This window comes from Trifolium pratense, linkage group LG2, assembly GCF_020283565.1.
Source record: "Trifolium pratense cultivar HEN17-A07 linkage group LG2, ARS_RC_1.1, whole genome shotgun sequence".
NCBI classification, from domain to species: Eukaryota; Viridiplantae; Streptophyta; class Magnoliopsida; order Fabales; family Fabaceae; genus Trifolium; species Trifolium pratense.
The window spans coordinates 6,978,194-6,997,793 of NC_060060.1; the positions used below are offsets into that span (position 1 = coordinate 6,978,194).

The 19,600-nt window shown below is 34.1% G+C and overlaps 1 protein-coding gene across 1 annotated transcript; it reads right to left on the minus strand.

Moving 5' to 3' along the window:
• Positions 1–1,594: 1,594 nt before the first annotated feature.
• Positions 1,595–19,227, minus strand: LOC123906694 (DNA topoisomerase 1-like). The gene is made up of 23 exons (XM_045956663.1): positions 19,209–19,227; positions 18,110–18,211; positions 17,456–17,998; positions 16,243–16,601; positions 15,369–16,020; positions 15,099–15,185; positions 14,610–14,656; positions 14,213–14,322; positions 14,020–14,120; positions 13,142–13,234; positions 12,351–12,434; positions 11,592–11,675; positions 10,395–10,463; positions 8,493–8,552; positions 8,328–8,399; positions 7,100–7,207; positions 6,821–6,897; positions 6,158–6,241; positions 4,791–4,917; positions 4,599–4,688; positions 3,737–3,802; positions 3,291–3,386; positions 1,595–2,171 (listed from the first exon to the last, which is right to left on the minus strand). Exons 2-23 carry the CDS (start codon positions 18,176–18,178, stop codon positions 2,043–2,045), a joined length of 3,207 nt encoding a protein of 1,068 aa, XP_045812619.1. The 5' UTR covers positions 18,179–18,211; positions 19,209–19,227; the 3' UTR covers positions 1,595–2,042.
• Between the last annotated feature and the right edge of the window lie 373 nt (positions 19,228–19,600).

Sequence of the window (19,600 nt, forward strand, 5' to 3'; positions counted from 1 at the left end):
TTTTAAGGAATTGAATAATTTGTTGTCTTAGTGAGGGCCAAAAATTTTAAACTATTTTTTAATCTCTAGCCCTCGAATTTGTTCAATGTTGAGACTAATTTTAAAATCAAATACAGTACAACTGAAGTTGTCATCTCTTATTTTTTCCCTAGTTTTTACTACTTTTTTTTTGTTTACAACGGAGCAGAGGATCGAACCCAGAACGTCATGCATAATACCAAAACCCCTCACCACTAGACCAAACCTAGTGATTTATTTATTCATACTACTTTAAACTTTAGTATATACGGAGTAGTAAGTAACCGTGATATTTTTTTGTCAAAAAAAAAATAACCGTGATATTTGAGTTTTTTTAAATAAAAATTAAAAAAATAGAGAAAACAATCATTTTGGTCCTCAATGTGCAACTCGCTTTCATATTGGTCCCTCATTGAGCAAAAACTACTATATAGTCCCTGAATTTGCATTCCGTTAGTCAGTTTAGTCTCTGGCGTTAAGTTTTGCCGTTAACTCAACAAAAAACCACTATTTTGGTCCATGAATGTGCATCTTACTGTCACTTTAATCCTCAACTCGCATGAAATACAAAAGAGTCCCCGAGTCTTCAATCTATTAGTCAAATTAGTCTTCTTTATCTCATTATTTTTCCTCTTCTTCATACATTTATCAATAAAACCCTGAATTTTAAAACTCAACAATAAAAATTAGAACAAAATTCTCTCATTTGTTCTTATTCTTTAATCCAAATCTCTAATCTATCTTATTTATCCTACGAAACATCAGGTAAAATTTCAACAGCCAGATGATACATAGTTTTGATTTTTCTTAACCCATTTGCTAAATCAACAACACCTTTTATGTAATCAGCGTTTTCAACTAGGAATGTGGTGTTGACGAATGTGGTAGTGATGTATGTTTAAATAGATTTTTTTTTCTAGTCATTGTCGTTTAATCCAACGGGGAATAAGTCATTGTGTGAACCAACAGTTGCCTTAATATCTTCTTTAGTTTGTGTTATTATTATTGTCACCATCAAAACACCTTAAACAATTATTACGAAGAATTTGTATTGTATTTTTTAAGTATGGTTGAAGAATTTGACGGAATCGATTAAAAGAAGAAGAATAATGAGAGAAAGAAACTAATTTGACTAATGGATTAAAGACTCAAAGACTATATATTTTGTATTTTCACGCGAGTTGGAGACTAAAATAACAGTAAGATGCACATGACCAAAATAATGGTTTTTTGTTGAGTTAACGACAAAATTAACGCCAAGACATAAAAAAATATTACTTTATACTGTCATAGAACCATGAACTGTTTCTAAAAAGATGTGACCATAACCATAGCGTGCACATGCTACCGCAAGGTACAGGGCTGAATATTGTACTTTTTGTGTATAAAATAATCTTATACTTTCCAAGCAAGTTAGTATGCCAAGATCGTTGCCATTGGAATTTTGAGTTATAAATCAATGGCTGAGATTGCATTTGTGTTTGGTACACAAATTTAACCATTTGTGTATCTTAAATGCCACCTTTCAGCTTACTAGAAACAATGATGAAAAGTAGAAGGAAAAACAGAAGAAACGTACAAATCAAAAAGCAAGATAATTTATTTATTATTGTGATTTTGCTGTGAGTAGCTTATCCTTACAAATATAAATTAAGGCTAAAAGAATATCAACCCTTTGGCCAAACAAAATATCAGCGTTCAGGGCTTAATAAATTAAGTCAATATTTGGTACAACAAAAGGACAAATTATACTTCTATCAAATAAATCGGATTGGCCAGCCTAAATATACACAAAAAAAAAAAAAAGACATGAAACAAAATTGATGAACTACTGGTATACATTTGGATCCATCAAAGAATCTACATTTGCCTCTATAAAAAAAAAAATCTTCCCTGACTCATTTGGGATTGGGAGTTGCAACTGTTGGTCGCATAATCGTCGAACTTAGGTAATTGCTTATTGCATAAGTTAATATTAATCAGGTGAAAACTCTGCATTCATGCTAAGTACCCAGGTCAAAATCTTAGAAAGCTTCAATAGCTTCAACATCTTCAACTTTAGGTTTGCGTCCGGGCCGACCTCGACTTCTCACATTTTTACCTGATAAAAGTTCAAGGGCCTTTTCCAAGGTGATTCCATTTGGCTTCATATTCTGTATACCAATTTAAAACGGGGAAAAGTCAAGGAATATAACCGGTTAAAAGTTAAAACTGGTGTGTAACTAACTAAATTAGAGCACATACAACTTTGCAAAACAAACATTTGTAGCCATATGTAGTGGACATGAGTATTAAGCTATATAAAATAAAAATAAGTAAAATAATGGAAGAGCTAATCAAATCTGATCTACTGAGTTGCTCAATGATTCTATGGTTGAACTAACTACAGTTTACCTCTGACATTACAGTTGATCAAATTGATTCGGAAGGACAATTTTCTTCATGTCACGAATATTGAGGCCTAACTCATCCTTACAAAACCGGCTTGTAAGGTGAGGATTGCCTCCTCTTTATAAACTCTTATCAAGAATCCTATCTATCCGACTAAATCCCACCGAGTGTTGGCTGCTAACACCCTCCCTCACGCTTCAGCCGGGCGAATGGGCCTGAAGCATGGCCGATAGAGGAAACCCAACGATGGACCCCGAAAGGCTCTGATACCATGTTACGAATATCGAGGCCTAACTCATCCTTACAAAACCGGCTTGTAAGGTGAGGATTGCCTCCTCTTTATAAACTCTTATCAAGAATCCTATCTATCCGATGTGGGACTAAATCCCACCGAGTGTTGGCTGCTAACACTTCAGTCAAATAGGGAATTGTTTATAAACGTGCCCACATACTCACCGTCAAAATGTATCAGTAGAAAGAAAAACACAGGCACATCAAGCAAGCTGGTCTGACCTTACTTGCTCATGCTAACCATTTACCATCATGCATTTAATTTATTACAGCAGCCTAACTCAAAAACAAGCTATATTTTTCTTAATTACGCTTCACTGTAATTTCTCCTCTTTAAACAACTACCAAATTATAAATTTCTGAAAACTTTGGTTGTGCATTTTATCCCTATCCCATCCCATATAACTCACAAATTATCTTGTCCCCAAATTGTTAACTTCTGAAAATATTTGGTTGTGTTATCCCAGCACTATGCTTTTACTTACATTCTAATTTAGCAATTTAGCAAATAAAGTCTCTTGCAGTTGTTGCAATTGCAAAGACATGAAGGAAATAAAATCTTAATAAAAAATAATAACCTACAATAATACCTTAGGAACAGGAGCAATTTTGCTTCCATGCCAAATAGAATAGCCACGCGTTGCAACCTTTAATTCGACAGGATTTCCATCCTGAGGATGCTTACCCTAATCCAGAAGAGAACATTTAAAAGCTAGCAATAACTAAAGAACACAAGACACACACACAGACATACAGAGAGAGAGAGAGAGAGAGGATTAATTGACTTCAGTGTACAATAATTATACTAATCATTAACATCTTGCAAGCTGAATATTTAAAAATAAAAAAATTGTTCATTTGATTGAAAGTTTGCCTTCCACTATCATGTTCATAAAATATTATTACCACGCCAAGATTGTCTTACACATCACAACCATATATATAAAACTCAACAATTTCATCATAAACTCAGTTGTCAAAAACTGACATGCAAAATCAACATGACAAGTAGCTCAACTAGAATTGGGAAACATACCAATGTCAATGGATATTGTAGCAACACAAGTGCGTCTTCAAGGGTGATAGAGTCCACATCCTTTACCTGAAACAACCAAAATTCTGAGTTCTTTCCTTTTATTGGAAGATATAATAATTGGCCAGACTTGCACAATTAGCTTGTAAACCCATGATTCATGAAAAACAGAGAAGTGTCACCAGACCAGTAGTTGCACAGCAAACATACACTCAAGTCAAACTCAAAAGGCAGAGAGAGAACTTCGAGCAAAATTGAAATAACAGCCACATTTTTCAACAATCAAAAGGGAATTTAATTTCAACAATCAAGATCAAGAAAAGAGAATTTTAGACAAAAATGATAGTGCCTGCCCCTTGAATAAAAAAAAATTGAGTTTACTATCAAGTTGTATTCAGCAGACTGCATTACCATTTTTAAGTCTTAATATTCATATTGCTTGTTTTATCAAATAAGACTATATACTTGCTGTTGTGAATTCGTAGTAAATCACACCAATAATACTTTATGTGTGGAGCAAAATTAATTGGCAACCAATATCAAACGGGAACAACAATTATAATCACAAGCAAAAGATAAAACAGAGAAAGAGACAAGCACGCGCAATATTGTTTATTGGTGTGATTTACTACGACACTTGCATCGCAAGTAATTTGTACCTAGATAATGACCTTTCTAATTTCCAAGTCTTACAAATTCCTTCGTTTAAGAAAATGTAAACTTCTTGTAATACTATTAGAAATTAGAATAATGCACAATATTCAGGCAAATCGGAGACACAAACTATTATGGCATGCCTCACATTCATGGCCTATAAAATTAAATTAAACTGTCTCAAAGAGTTGAAAATTCTAGTATGACATACACGAGGAACAGAGACTCTTTTAGGTGGGTGTCCCTTCCTGTCTTCTCCAAGCTGAATATAGATTCCATAAGGACCGCTTTTCAGAAGAATCTGAGGGAAAACAAATGCCAATTATACAAATATTTAGCAGTTCAAACAAGCCAAATTACACCAGTTCATTAAAACATACAACAGACAAGAGGTTAAGCAAACCTTTTCATTTGCACTATTAAAACCTAGGAGTTTTGGTTCCTCTATCATAGTGTTTTGCTTAGGTGTATCTTCCTCGTCATCATCATCACCATCATCATCATTACCATATAATGTTTTAGCAATATACCTGTATTCAGCAATCACAAGTACCACTCATAAATTTGTAATTTCCAACAATAAAGTGTTTCACAAGGCAAAAATGCAGTAATAAGGACAAGAAAAATAGAAGTTTGAAAATTTATGCAAGACCCCATGAGTTATGCATATCCTCAATTTCAAGAGACTGTAAACTATTACACACATAGCATAAATAATGGCTCTACAGTTTTTGGAGTAACTGAGTATACTAAATGCATGCTATGAATCACCAAAAAATATTAGCATAAAAGCAATCAGTTCAAAACAGAGGCTTCACTAAATTATTGATATCATTAGAGTCCCTCTGTCCCTTATTATAAGAACCTCCAACAAAAATTATGGGTATTAAGAAAAATAGTTCTAGTAATAAATTTGTCAAAAAGTTGTGTTAGTTACATATTTATCCCTATAATTATTGATATCATTAGAAACATAATATATGTTTTCCAATGGTATTTTAAATAGGGGTATTTTTTTACAGAAATCATAAATGCATGTTGAAAAGGGTCTTATATTAAGGGATAAACAAAAATTTAAAAAGGGTCTTATAATTAGGGACGGAGGAGTACCATGTAGAATCACAGTGATGCTTACAGTACATGACTGCAAATAAGTAAAGCATAGCAGTAACAACAAAAACACTTCCCAGAGATCCATTATATGAATCAAATGATACTATAATGTCTTTTTGTGGATCATGTCTAATGGAAACCCATTTAAGACTAAAGCCTTTTAAATAGCTTGGCTAGGCCTATAGTTTTCTTGGCCTCTACTGCAAACTGACAATTCTCCATCTACCTTCTATATTGATTGGCCTGACCAGTAGTTGTATTGGCCTCTATTTCTATTGGAGAATTCTCCATCTAATCCACACTATTTATCAGGGACTCAAGAGGTCTTCACCCTTCTTAACATAACCCCAAACCACAGGCATAATTCTTTTTTTTTTACAAAAGGTATTATTTTTTTCATATACTCTTTTACTTCTACTTAGATGAAAAGCTCGAGCTACTGGACCCTTTGATTAAGTCAAATGTTTGTTTGCTCATCAGACCTAATTATTGTATATGATTTATTTGCATTAAGGAAAAAACATAATTAACCACCATTCTTCCAAATGTGTAAACTGTGAAGTAGAATACAAGCTCGCCATTGTGAAAATCACACAACAGTTACGCTATAACTTCGAACCAACAGGCCAAATATATAGTATAAATTATAATACTCACTTGCACCTCGGATGTTGATCACAGCCTATAAAGTAGCCAGCACCAAATCTACTTACTTTAAATATAAGTGTGCCTTCGTTACAACTGAAACAAGTCAAAGCAAAACAGGCAACATGTAATGAATGCAATCAACAAATCACTTTCTATAAATAAAATCAGAAAAATCACATTCACAAGACAAAAAAGTTAGCCCAATAAAATCAGAAAAATCACATTCACAAGACAAAAAAGTTGGCCCAATATAACTAGAACATTACAAGATGAGTTTATAGTCTATATTCCTCAGGTTTTGGTCTCTGCATGTACAAACCAATTTTACATTGAGCTTTAAGTCAACTTTATTTTCAAGACTGCAAGTGACGACTGACGAGGATCAAACTCTTCTTACCCAAAAGGAGCACTTACTCCCCTGAAAGATACAAGAAATATGCTCCAACCATATACACCAAAGTGGAAAAGATTCCACATTTCCACAAAGATTGTTACTTCTTTCCTTCTCCCTAAACTAGTAATCTAGAGGTAAAACCGAACACTCCAAAAATTCCAAACAAGAAATTCCAGAAAGAAATAATTACATAACAGTGTAAGAAACCTTATGTGGCACAAACATCCAGCATGTATTTGATATTAAACAATTTCCACCCATAATGTGGCATAACTTACCTTGGACACACCCGGCTCTTATCTGGGAGAGAACCAAATAAGTAATCCGCAAATTTTTTTTCTAACATCTTCTCAACCTGCGCAAGTATAAAAATCATTCGTAAGTAGATAAGATGGAAAAATATGCTGCACATTTTGCTTTCAGACTATCATAGTCACTAATAGCATTTGCAAACATACAAAGTGCATTGAAAACAATGCGAAGAAAGCATATCAAGAAATCATAATTTGAGACCCCAACAAAATGGCAAGCCTTGAGCAAAGAAGACAGAGCCACACCTGGTGAATATGAACATTAGAAGTACGTTCACAATATGATTTAAACCGTGTCCAATAATCTCCAAGGAGGCCTTTCCATTTGGTTATTCCAGCAGAAACATTATCAAGCTGAATAAAAAATAAGACACATTTTTATTGACAAATGATAGGAAAATGAATAATGACCAACTAGCTCAGACAGTAAATAAATAAATAATATACAATATTTATTCGATACTAATTGATAGGTTGACGAAGAGTTGCACCACTCTTCACTGTATGGCTCGCACTCTAGATACTAGGTAAAATTAGTCTATTCAATTTTTCAGCTATTTATATATTTATTACAGTGACGAATGGCATCTGGAGGATCGAAATACAGTTTTCCCACATGAGGATAAAGAAATATCTACCGTGAGTAATGAGTGTTTGAAGAAGTTTTTCACAACTGCTGAAGATAGAAGAAAGGTTGCACTTAAATATGCTGATTTTTCAAAAAAGCAAATAATTATGATTCTTTTGATTCCATTGAAGATAGGTGAACATTAGATCCTGAATATTCTTTTGCAGCCTACCTCCTCTTTTTTTTTTTTTTTGAGGACAGCCTACCTCCTCTTCTTGTTGCGAAAGGAATTGGTGTTTTTGTCAGTCTTTGAAAAGAAACAAATAAAATACAAAAAGACCAAAAGACTTGGTTTGTGTGCATATGAATTTGATGTTTTTGTCTAGGAAAAGTGATTAATACAAGGGGGTACTAAGATGTGGGACATCTGTGGACGTACATGGGATCACCTCGGAGGCTCTTTACTACTGTTTTGCTGGCTTTTTTTGTTTTATTGAGCAAGACACGGTCACATGACATCAAATCAATATGTCAGAAGGATTGGTACAACTCAACCAATATGAAGTAGAAAGGGTGAGATCCTTCCTTAGTAAATTAGAGAAACCAACAATTGTTGTTGCCAAGTAGATTTGGAGGAAGGAAATAATTATAGTTGGTGAGTTTTAAAATAATTTCTATTGCCATCAAGATTCCCACCCTTCACGCGAATGAAAAAGGAGGGAAAGCACGAGTAAAATATATTCCCAGGAATTGATGCGACCGAGGAATATTTTTCCAAAACATTTAAAAATTATAAATAATATTCCCAAGTCTGCTTTCCTGGGAATGTTTTTGCATTCGAAAGAAATATGATCTAAAATACATTGCATAGATCAAGTTAAAAGGGGACACAATTATAGTATATACCTCAGTTTCCATATCGGCAGTGAAACTGTAGTCTGTGACCTCTGAAAAATGATGTGACAGAAAAGCTGAAACCTAAATATCACCCAAAATCACATCATAAAATAATAGAACTGGTATTTTCATCCCACCAAACAATAAATTCAAAACTTCAAGCTCAAAGCTTACCATACGACCACGAAATTCTGGAGACAGAACACGACTTTTTACTGTCACGTATTTTCTATCCTGAAGCAACAAACAAGTGAGGGCTCAGAATTCTTTCAAACTGATATTTAAAATTTGACATATGTAATGCTATAAAATTTCCGTATTAGATGCAGTAAACATGTTGAAAATGCCATAAAATTTCCGTGCAAGATGCAGTGAACATGTTGAAATAAAGAGTGAGAGACAGCAGTTTCAAGTGAATTCCACAAGAAGACATAAAGTTAGTTACAGGAGGGAGAATATAAAAAGGTAAAGTTTTTGGATATACAGAGTCAGTTTCTCAATTCTACTCAGAAAATCATCGCTCCAATGGATAACTATTACTGTGTTACACCTCAAGAAAGACCAAATCAATGGATAACTATTACTGTGTCACACCTTAATAAAAACCAAATCGTCACAAATTAAGACATGTATGAGTTGATAAGTTGTTATTTGATACTTTATTATGATTCCTGAGAGAACAACATAACGTCATATGATTCATATATCCAACTTCAGATGGTGGGTATACGCTGTAATTGTACCCAGTAATATATCCAACTTCAGCTGGTGGGTATACGCTTTAATTGTATCCAGTAATATATCCAAATTCAGCTGGTGGGTATACGCTTTAATTGTATCCAGTAATATATCCAACTTCAGCTGGTGGGTATACACTTTAATTGTATCCAGTAATACATCCAACTTCAGCTGGTGGGTATACGCTTTAAGGGTCATCCACTCCACTATGCTAGATTGATATATGGCAGAGAAGCCAAAATAATAAAGAGATGGGTAACGAACCCAACCTGTTTTCTAAGAATCGGGGGGGGCACATCCTGATCCAGGTAGATATACAAGGTTAGTTGGAAAACTAAACCATCTCACCGTGACAAGACCAGATATTTTGTTTGCTGTTAGTGTTGTGAGTCAATTCCTAAATTCACCTTGTGATAGTCATTGGAATGCTGTAGTTCAAATCTTGAGGTATATTAAAGGGTCACCTGGAAAAGGACTTGTTTATTCAGACAGAGGTCATACATTACTGATACTGTTGGATATTATTCAGACGCAGATTGGGCCGGTGATGTGAATGATAGAAGGTCTACTTCAGGTTATTGTGTTTTAATCATGGAAAAGTAAAAAGCAAACTGTTCTTGCAAGGTCAAGCACAGAGACAGAGTACCCTGCTATGGCCCACACTACTTGTGAGCTCTTATGGTTGAAGCATTTGTTACAAGAGCTAAAGTTTTGTGAACTAGGTCCTATGGAAATTATGTGTGATAATCAGTCTGCGTTGTATCTTTCTTCAAATCAAGTTTTTCATGAGAGGACTAAACATATAGAAGTTGATTGTCACTTTATTAGAGAAAAGATTCTTTCTGGCATCATTAAAACCTCTTCAGTGAGCTCAAATGATCAGTTAGCTTATATCCTCACTAAATCTCTACGGGGGCCTCGTATTGATTATATATGTAACAAGCTGGATGCATACGATATATATGCTCCAGCTTGAGGTGGAGTGTTGATTTTTATTTATTATGATAGATTTAGTTTCCTTATTTTAGGATTCTCTCTTGTATATAAGTTTGAACCTCATTGTGAAATATAAGTAACTCATTTGAGCAACATCGCACTCCACTTTCTCTTAATTCTCTCCCCTTCCATCCATGCAACTTCTATCTCCAAAAACCTTGTCTCTAGTGACGTTCCTTTTCCAATGAACAACAAAAAATTTCGATCTTATTTATTAATTATCCGGTTCAACCAACAACAGTTCAACCGGGTGAACCATGACCCGGAGCTCTTACTGGTTTTTAAAACATTGATAATTATTGATGATCGCAACTTGTAACTTAATGTCCCCAAGTCAAATACCTGTAAAACTCTTAATGTGCTTGCATATGTTGAAGGTCTTCCAATCCCAAGCTCTTCAAGCTTCTTAACCTGTGACATGCAAATATCATAAGGGAAATGCTAAAAAGATACAACAAAAAAGACAAGGTGTAAAAGAAATTAGATATCTCTATCTCCTCCTTGCCAAACAAAGCATATATATTTCAAAGAGCTCCAATTCATGTTGAACTCAATATGTGCCAATAGATCTATTTATTTCACATAACGTAGAAGATAATATGAAATTATAAATCATAAATATTTACATGATAAAGAATTCAATATATGCATATCTGTGCACAAGTTCATTGTAACAAAACACACAACGTAGCCTCTCTGTGCACAAGCCGATGGCATGAGGGACTGTCACTAGTTAACAGCCAACCACAAGATAAATATGTTTAAAACAGTATCTCATTATGCACAATTTTCTATCTTCAGATGAATTAACAGATGCAAGTTACTGAAAGTTTCAATGAGTAATCATAAAAGTACACTGTTAGAAGGAAAAGAAAATCCAATAAACAAAAAGCAAGCATCAATTAAGACCAACTATTACGATAAAACTACAAATAAATTGAAATCTTATAGACTTGCACATCTTTCGGAACTGGCTCAAGACATTACGATATATGGGAACATAAAAACCAACATTTTGAAGCTTAACAATAGCATTGCTCAAAGTATGTATATAACATAATTCCAGGCATGTTAAAATGCAATCTCTATCTATTCAAAATATACAACCCATAGTTAGGATTCCAATATCAATCATATATTACATACTCCCTCCGTCCCATATTATAAGCAAAAATAATCACTTTTTAATGTCCCAAATTATAAGCGAAAAAAACAACTTTTATCATTTTCAAGATTTACTTTTTACTTATTCTCATGAAATTAAATACAAATTGCATTTAATTTACTCTCTTTCTTCTTTTCCCTATACTGTAATCAATAAGCAATAGAAATTCTTTTTACATCTTCCTATGAAACTTATTCCAAGGAAAACACAAAAAGTCATACTTCAAATTACCATATTTTACTTTTCTTAAGAAGTGTGAAAATATTTTTTTTGCTTATAATATGGCACGGAGGGAGTACAACAAAAGAGTAGTAACAGCTGAAATCAGCACATTCATGGTCAATAATACTCCTGAAGCATAAAAAATGACTTACTAATGATGCTTCGGAGTAACGTGGTGGTGGTTGTGTATGGTGCTGACTCCCCTCAGTTTCAACAAGATGTAACAGATCCTCTGTCTATATAAAAAAAAGTCAATGAAGAGAAAGGTGTTGCATAATTTATGGCATCAATAAATATTGGAGCGTAAATGAGGAGTAATTATGTCCAAAAAACAATGCAATCAGGAAATAGTTTTAATCTGTCAATGGTGCAAGTCCAATTTCGGATTGATATGTACAACTTTCTGCACCATAAATGGGAATTCATAGATTGGAAACACAAAATAGATACATAAAAACCTAGCATAAGGCAAGGTATCAACAATTAGCAAAATGAATAGCAAATTTTCAGCGACATAAACACATTATTGAGCCTCCACTAAAGTTGATCCTTGACATGCAACTAATTCCCCCCTATAACCTATTGACTAAGTGATCAAAGTTCAATAGTTGCTACCCCATTCTTTCTCATAGAATTGGAGTTGGGCCTACAATTTAGCTTCTTAAATGGTTTAGTTTCTTAAATACATAGAGTTGCTACCCCATTTAGCTGCTACAATTTACATTTTACAAGGAGCCTTGCTGTCTTGTCTGTATGCCAAGACTGTCCTTTTAAAACCTAATGAGCAGCATAAGGAAGCCAAGAAAAGCAGTGTATAAAATGAACTTACAAGGCACAAACTGGCACGTAAATGGAGAGGCGTGAAATTATTTTCAATAGCATAAACAACAATAAATTTCAAGAAATATTACCTTCAAGGAATTTAGAACCTCAAAAGCTAGATCATGATTGGATCCATCACTGTCTCTATCTTGTCCAGCTTCAGTGACAATGTCCTAGGAGTGAAAAAGAACCATACATAAGTCGGGAACATTGGTTTTACTGTCCTACTCTTTCACAGGTACATGTGGGCATTCTCAACTTTAGCTTAAATTGATGGAGATACAAAACCATTCAAAGACCTAGAGGTTAAACATTTTAAAGCACTGGTATTTAACAGGAACATAAAAAAAATTATCAAGTAATACACACGACACAATATAGAACCACATGCATCTCTACACTTCAATATATAAAAATTTAAAATTGGGTGTGGAGACTTGGTAGAAATATAGCAAAACAGCACAGAAAATCTTTGCAAAACATTTTAATATTCAATATTAGATATAATGTTCAAGGTCAAAACATGATTTTGGATAGCTAATGTATGCTTTGAAGCATGTAGCAGAACTTCAAAATTTATTTCTACACAACCTTTAAATTTAAAATCTACCGATAATAGACATTTGCCCCGTTGCAGCTAACTGGTACATGAATTGAAAATAATACTATAGTCCATTGTTGATAACAATAAAAATTATGAGAACAAATTAACAACAATAATTAATTTGATGGAAATTAACAATTATCATAATTAATAAATAACTAAATAAAACCCATTACTTGTGAAGCACAATTTACTGGTAAATGAATGATTACAAACCATCACAAGACTAAATAACATCACCTCACAATATAACGTATATGCAAGAACTAACTATACCGTGAAAACTGCCTGGTATCCAGGAAACTCAACCCTTGAGCTAGCAGACCGTAACATGATAGACTTATCAGCATTTCCAATATCGACTTGTATCTGGAACCATAAATACATTAGGAAATATATCGGATCAAGAATAATAATATCAGATTGAAGCACGTGGATGAACACAGAGTATATTTCAAGATCATATATTATTTTAATGATCTTTATTTAGGACAGACACAATCTAACACAAAGTAATATCAAACTTTTTTTAGAGAGGTTTCTTTTTGTAGCCACCCATACATGTTCTGTTCGTGGTCTATTAGCGCTACTAGTGATTTCATACATTTACAGAAAGCTATGTTGTCAATAGCGTAGCAATGGTAGGTTTGGCGCGACGCCATCTCCCTGCACGCCTCCTTCAGCAATGGTGGTTGTAGCAGCCACAAATTGCGGAAAATTATTTTTCAATGAACCCAAAGTGGTTTTTTACTTATAATAGTGACCAGAGGGATTTTGGGGTTCAGCGCTGCGCGCTGCTATCTCAGATTAACAACATAGATAAAAAGGTTTTGTTACATGTTCCAATTTCCTAGATTCCAGTCTGGCTTCCTTTTCTTGCGAAGATGTCTTATCCCCTTTCGTTATACTTTTTTCTTCCTTAATAAAAGTATTTGTTTTGGCGGTTCTTTAATAAAATAAAAATTTGTGGTACCTTAATAAAAATATTTTACCATTTAAAAAGCAGAAGAAAAGAAAGTCCCATCACTTCGAAAGTGTGACTTCTAAATAAATCTACACCCAATCATCCAAGCAAAAATTATAAAAAGCAGCTAGTTAAAAAAACGACTTCAAACATTTTATACTTTATCCCGATGGATATTTTGTATTCTAACCTTCTCAAGAATAGCTGGTTCCATCTGACATGAAACTGTTCTTGACCAAATAAGTGTGTAAAGCTTCAAGGATTCTTCATCTAACACCCCAGCCAACATTGCTTACAAGTCATCAAAAATTAATGTTGTTAGCTGTAGCCCTTGGTTAATCAATAAGTTAAAATATTTATGAAAGAAGCACATCTCATATTACATGGTAAATAACGTATGTCAGTTGGTCTAATGGCTTCATGGGCTTCTTGTGCATTTTTCACCTTTTTAAAATACTTAGGTGGACTTTGTGCAACAAAATTTTGTCCATACCTGCACCCAGTAAATTTAAACCGCACAAAAAATATTAAAACTTGCTTAAACACAAAATAAGCATTCGAATTTAAATAAAAATAACAATAAATGACTTAAATGTAGATAGAACAGAACTGCACTTTTCATCCCCGGGCGACTTTCTTACGCATGAAATGCATGAAAAATCCGTATAAGAAAATAAGCTTCTAGTAAGGTGCATGCTAATAAACTCATTTTATATTCAGTAGTATTGAAGCTCCGTTCGCAACATTAAGCAGAATTAAGTATGGAGATGCACACATCACCTTTCAATTATCAGGGAGCGAATATTGGCAACAGCTTCATCAGAAATCTAAGAAAGAAAAATCCAACTGTTAAAAATAGAAACGATTACCCACAAACAAAATTATTGGATTGACAGAAAGACTTCTAAATAAATATAAATGACAACCACATGTGTGAACCCACTAGTAAAAATCAAAATTGCAGTCTCATGTGGAAGATAACAGGAGATTAGTTTACATATTTAATTAGCCACAATTCATGACATAATTATTATAGAGACGCAATGTTAAATACGGTAAGCCGATGACATCGAAGCTGATGACATTGAAGCCGACGACATCAAAGCCGATGACATAATTACTATACAACACAAGGAGGGGGATATATTTTGAGATGACATCGGCTTCGGTGGACAATTAATAATAAATAAATATAATATTTATATACAATGCACAATGAGTAGTTCACAATGTTTCACCATATATTCATGCAACCAAAGCGATACCTACATGGAATCCATCAGTTCTCATGTATGTTATCAACCCCACTGCTTTACCATTAGACAATTCAACTCCCTCGTAGAGTTTCTGAGCAATCTGCATTCATAATTCAATAGAGATTAACGATAAAAGTAATTCTAAAAAATCTAAAATGTAAACATAATCAAATCATAATTCCAGAGGAAAACCAAATATTGTTCATTACAGGCATGGTTAATACTTAATTGTTATGTCAATGTCAAGTAGGAAAATAGGATAGGAATAAATTAAAATTAGTACCTTCATTGTCTGACTTGCTGAGAATTTCAATTTATTTCCAGCATCTTGCTGAAGTGTTGATGTTATATAAGGTGTTGGAGGATTTCTTCGAACTTTGTTTTTTTTCATGCTAATAACCTGAAACTCTGCAGAGTTTACCTTGCCTTCAATATCCCTTGCCTGCCCATCAGAGGTAATTGAAAATTGAGTCAACTTGTTAGAATCAAAATGGGTCAAGCGACCACGAAATGTTACGTCCTTGTTTGATATCCGCTCTTTCCTATCAAACTTGGCCTCCATAGTCCAATACTCCTTGGGTTTAAATTGATCAATTTCCATTTCTCTATCACATATAAGAGAAAGTGCAGCAGATTGAACTCTTCCTGCTGATTGGCAACCCGGTAACTTCCTCCATAGTAATGGTGAAATATTAAACCCAATCAAATAATCGAGGGCCCTCCGTGTAAGGTAAGCATGAACCAAATTCACATCAATCTCTCGCGGTGCTTGCAAAGCAGTTTTTATAGATTGCTCGGTTATTTCATGAAAGACAACTCTAGCCAGAAAAACATTATCGCGCAGAGCTCCTTGTTGGTGTAACATCTCAATTATGTGCCAAGCGATAGCCTCTCCCTCGCGATCAGGATCTGATGCAATAATAAGATTTTCTGCTCTGTGAAACAACATAAAATGAATTAAGCAAGAGACAGGTTGTCAGACACTTGTGCATAAAAGCATGCAAGTGAACAATCCATTGCAATTAATCATAAGTAATTTGTTTAATAACATAACAAATATTGAACATCAACCATGATTAGTGCACCCACGGAGAATTGTACTAATATAATGAACCGGTGCTGCTGGAAAACTAGAGTAAGTAGATGTGAGAATGTACCCGCTCAAGGCAAGATTGATGCTCTTCAGCTGAGTCCAGGCAGATGATGGAACTTCCCACACCATACTAAAGTCATCATCGGGCCGCACAGATCCAGACCTTGCAGCCAAGTCTCTTACATGACCATAGCTTGGCAATACTTCATACATATCACCAAGGTATCTCTGAATAACCTTTGCCTTCGTAGCAGACTCCACGACCATCACAGACTTTCCCGTAGGTGGATACAGTGGTTTTCCCGTAAAATTTCCTAGCGGCTTCTCAAGATCAACCTGGCTAGAGTTTACGTCCTTTTTCTTTGACCTTGTAGAAGCAGAACCATCCTGTATTTCTTTTGAAGTGCTAACGGCCGAACTCTCCTGAACAAACCCATGTTAGCATCTACGCTTAAAATTAAAACAACACTGAGCACTATACCGGTGTTTCAAATTGCAAACCGGATTACAAGAGCCCTTTTCCCCTGGGAATCAAAGGGTTAAGACCCAAAAAATGGTGCCTCACAAATTTGGCCACAATACTAAGGCTATGTTTTTGATTGACAAATGGGACGAAATTAAATCATTAAAAGCATATTTTATTTTAATGCTTTAAAATTTGATATATTTTATTTTAATGCTTTAAAATTTGATATAATGGGACGAACCCCATCCCATCTAATACCTTGTTTTTTCTCCCCATCTAATTAGGGAAATAATAAAATTGAGCATTTTGTTGTTCTCCGTTCAATCATTAAAATATCCAAACAATAAAAATACATGTTTATTACATGAATACCACACCACTCTATATGCAAAGTGGCAATTACCACCAGAAATTCACACACACAACTGCAAGGTCCCAAGTTCGAACCCGGGTGAAAGTGTACAACCTAGCAATATCAATATGTATCGGTTGAGCTAAGACTTACTGACATTCCACTCCACTCCCTATTAAATATCCAAACATAATAAACGTTTTACGAAACTTGTTATCACTACACCAGCATTGGAGCCACAACAATTATTTTTTCATGTTTCAGTGATTGTATGGTAACTACTATACTAAGCAGCCATAATCTAAAACCTTGTACTAACAATACATAAATTTTCTAGTGTCTGACACATTCATTCAATCACTTCTATTTTCTTAAATTACTACATTATCTACCGTCTGTGTCGTGTCAGGTGCCATGTATCGGTGTCAATGCTTCATAGAATCGTAGTCAATTACTAACCTTTACATTAGTCTTCTTCTTCCCTTTGGAAGGTGATTTTTTAGAAACTTCTTCACCAACAGCTTTCGATGAATCGGTTGAATCAGTTGCAGCAGAAGTCTTAACATCTTTCTTCTTACTCGGTGGCTTCTTCTTCTTCGTCTTCTTAACATTATTAATTTTGGAATCCTGTTTATCACTCTTGATCTCTTCACTTAAACTACTTTTCTCTAACTCCACATTTTTAACATTTTTATCCACAGATTCACCAGAACTAGCATCCTTCTTATCCTTACCGCGAACGGCAACAGCTTTTACCGGTTTCTTCCATTTACTCTTCTCCGGCACAGCAGACAAATACCGTAAACTCCTTCCAACGCCATTCACCCAAAACGGTAAACCGAAACCGCTAATGGACGTAACAGATTTCAAAGTATTGAAGTTAGTTACACTAAAAGAGCGAAACGAGAAACAGTTACGGTGTTGAACGGCGTTGGTAGTTAAATTCACGAGCGAGGGTAAGTGCGGCGAGATTAAGGGATTGTGTAACGACCTGAGTTGAAACTGCGAGACAGTTTAATAATGAATTAAGACATAATGATGAAGTAATTAAATTGAAATGAAAATTAAGAAGAGATTAAGGGGAATTAGAGTGTGATTAATAGTTATTATTACCATGCAGTTGCGAAGAGTGGGAGAAGAAGTGGTGTTGGTGAAGAAGAAGGTTCTTTGGAATTGAATCATTGTTGTTTTGATTGAAATTTGATTTTCATGGTTTTTGCGCTCGTTTGGTTCCACGTTTTATGGCTTCAAACGCGAGTTCCCAAACCGAAACGCGATTCCAACCCTTTTGTTTTATGTTTGGATGATTGCAAAATCAAATCTCTCAATCGTGATTCTAACCTCAAACGCGAGTCCACTTAAAGCTACAAATTTGAGCTTCTGCATCAGATCAAAATCAATTCCAGGATTTTTATTTCTAGTGTCAGATATAGTTACCTAATTACCCTTAAGCTCTTCATCAAATCTGCTCTTACAGAATCAGTTCTAACTCTTGAAGATGAAATAAAGAAAAGAGAGCAAAACGTACTAAATTAAACTTAAAACAAAAAAATGGATTGAAGATGTTTGATTTGCTTCTTGTTCTTCCGTTTAAGTGGAGTACGTTTCTTATTTGTTGTGAGTAAGAGAATAGCTTCCTCAAGGATAGAGACGACGACAAATAATAATGCGTTAAAGGATTTTTTTTTTACTAAAGGATGGTTAAAGGATGTAGGCCCAATCTTCTCTAACAAATACGGATTATGGGCTAATATATTTATTTGACAATAATTTTTTATAACAATAATTTTTTTTACGGTAAAAATTATACCTATTATTGTATTATAAATATAATCATAAACCCATTTTAGTAATTAGACACCTAAAAATAATTTTGATCAAATTAATTTACCTTCAACTCACTTTTAACTCAATTTAAATAATTATCTATAATATAAATGAATTATATAGTCTTAATAACAATTAAAACCCATTTTGGTCATTACACATCTAAAAGTAATTTTAATCCAAACTATCCAAACAACATAAATTGATAAGAATCACTTTTACATAAAATTATCCAAACATAAATAAATTTTTTTTTTTTTTGAACCAATTTTATCCGCCTTCAAACATAAATAAATTTTACTCAACTCACTTTTAACCAAAATCAATTATGTCAAACTCAATTTTACCAAACTCAATTCTAACCACCACTAAACCAAACACACACTTTGAAGGTTTTGTTTTTGCGTGAAAGAAGAAAGGAAGGGTTTAAGCGCTGACATCGGTTCCGATTCGGATAGGGATTTTTTTTTTTTTAAACTCGGATAGGGAATTGGGTTGGGCTATAAGCCATTGCTTTTTGCACCCCTTCTCTTTGAAGAGTTGATGATACTTGTTGGCAAAAAATATTAGAATTGTTTTAGATTAGTTTCCTAAGATCGTGGATGATTTAAGTTAAATCTTGTTTTAATTGAATTAAACTTTTGTGAACCTTTTTACAATGGGGTTGTGGTGCTCTAGATGAGTTGGAAACACATTGTGATGTTTGGTTATGTCTTATAGGTGATAGGTGAAACACATTGTGATGTTTGGTTATGTCTTATAGGTGATAGGTGATAA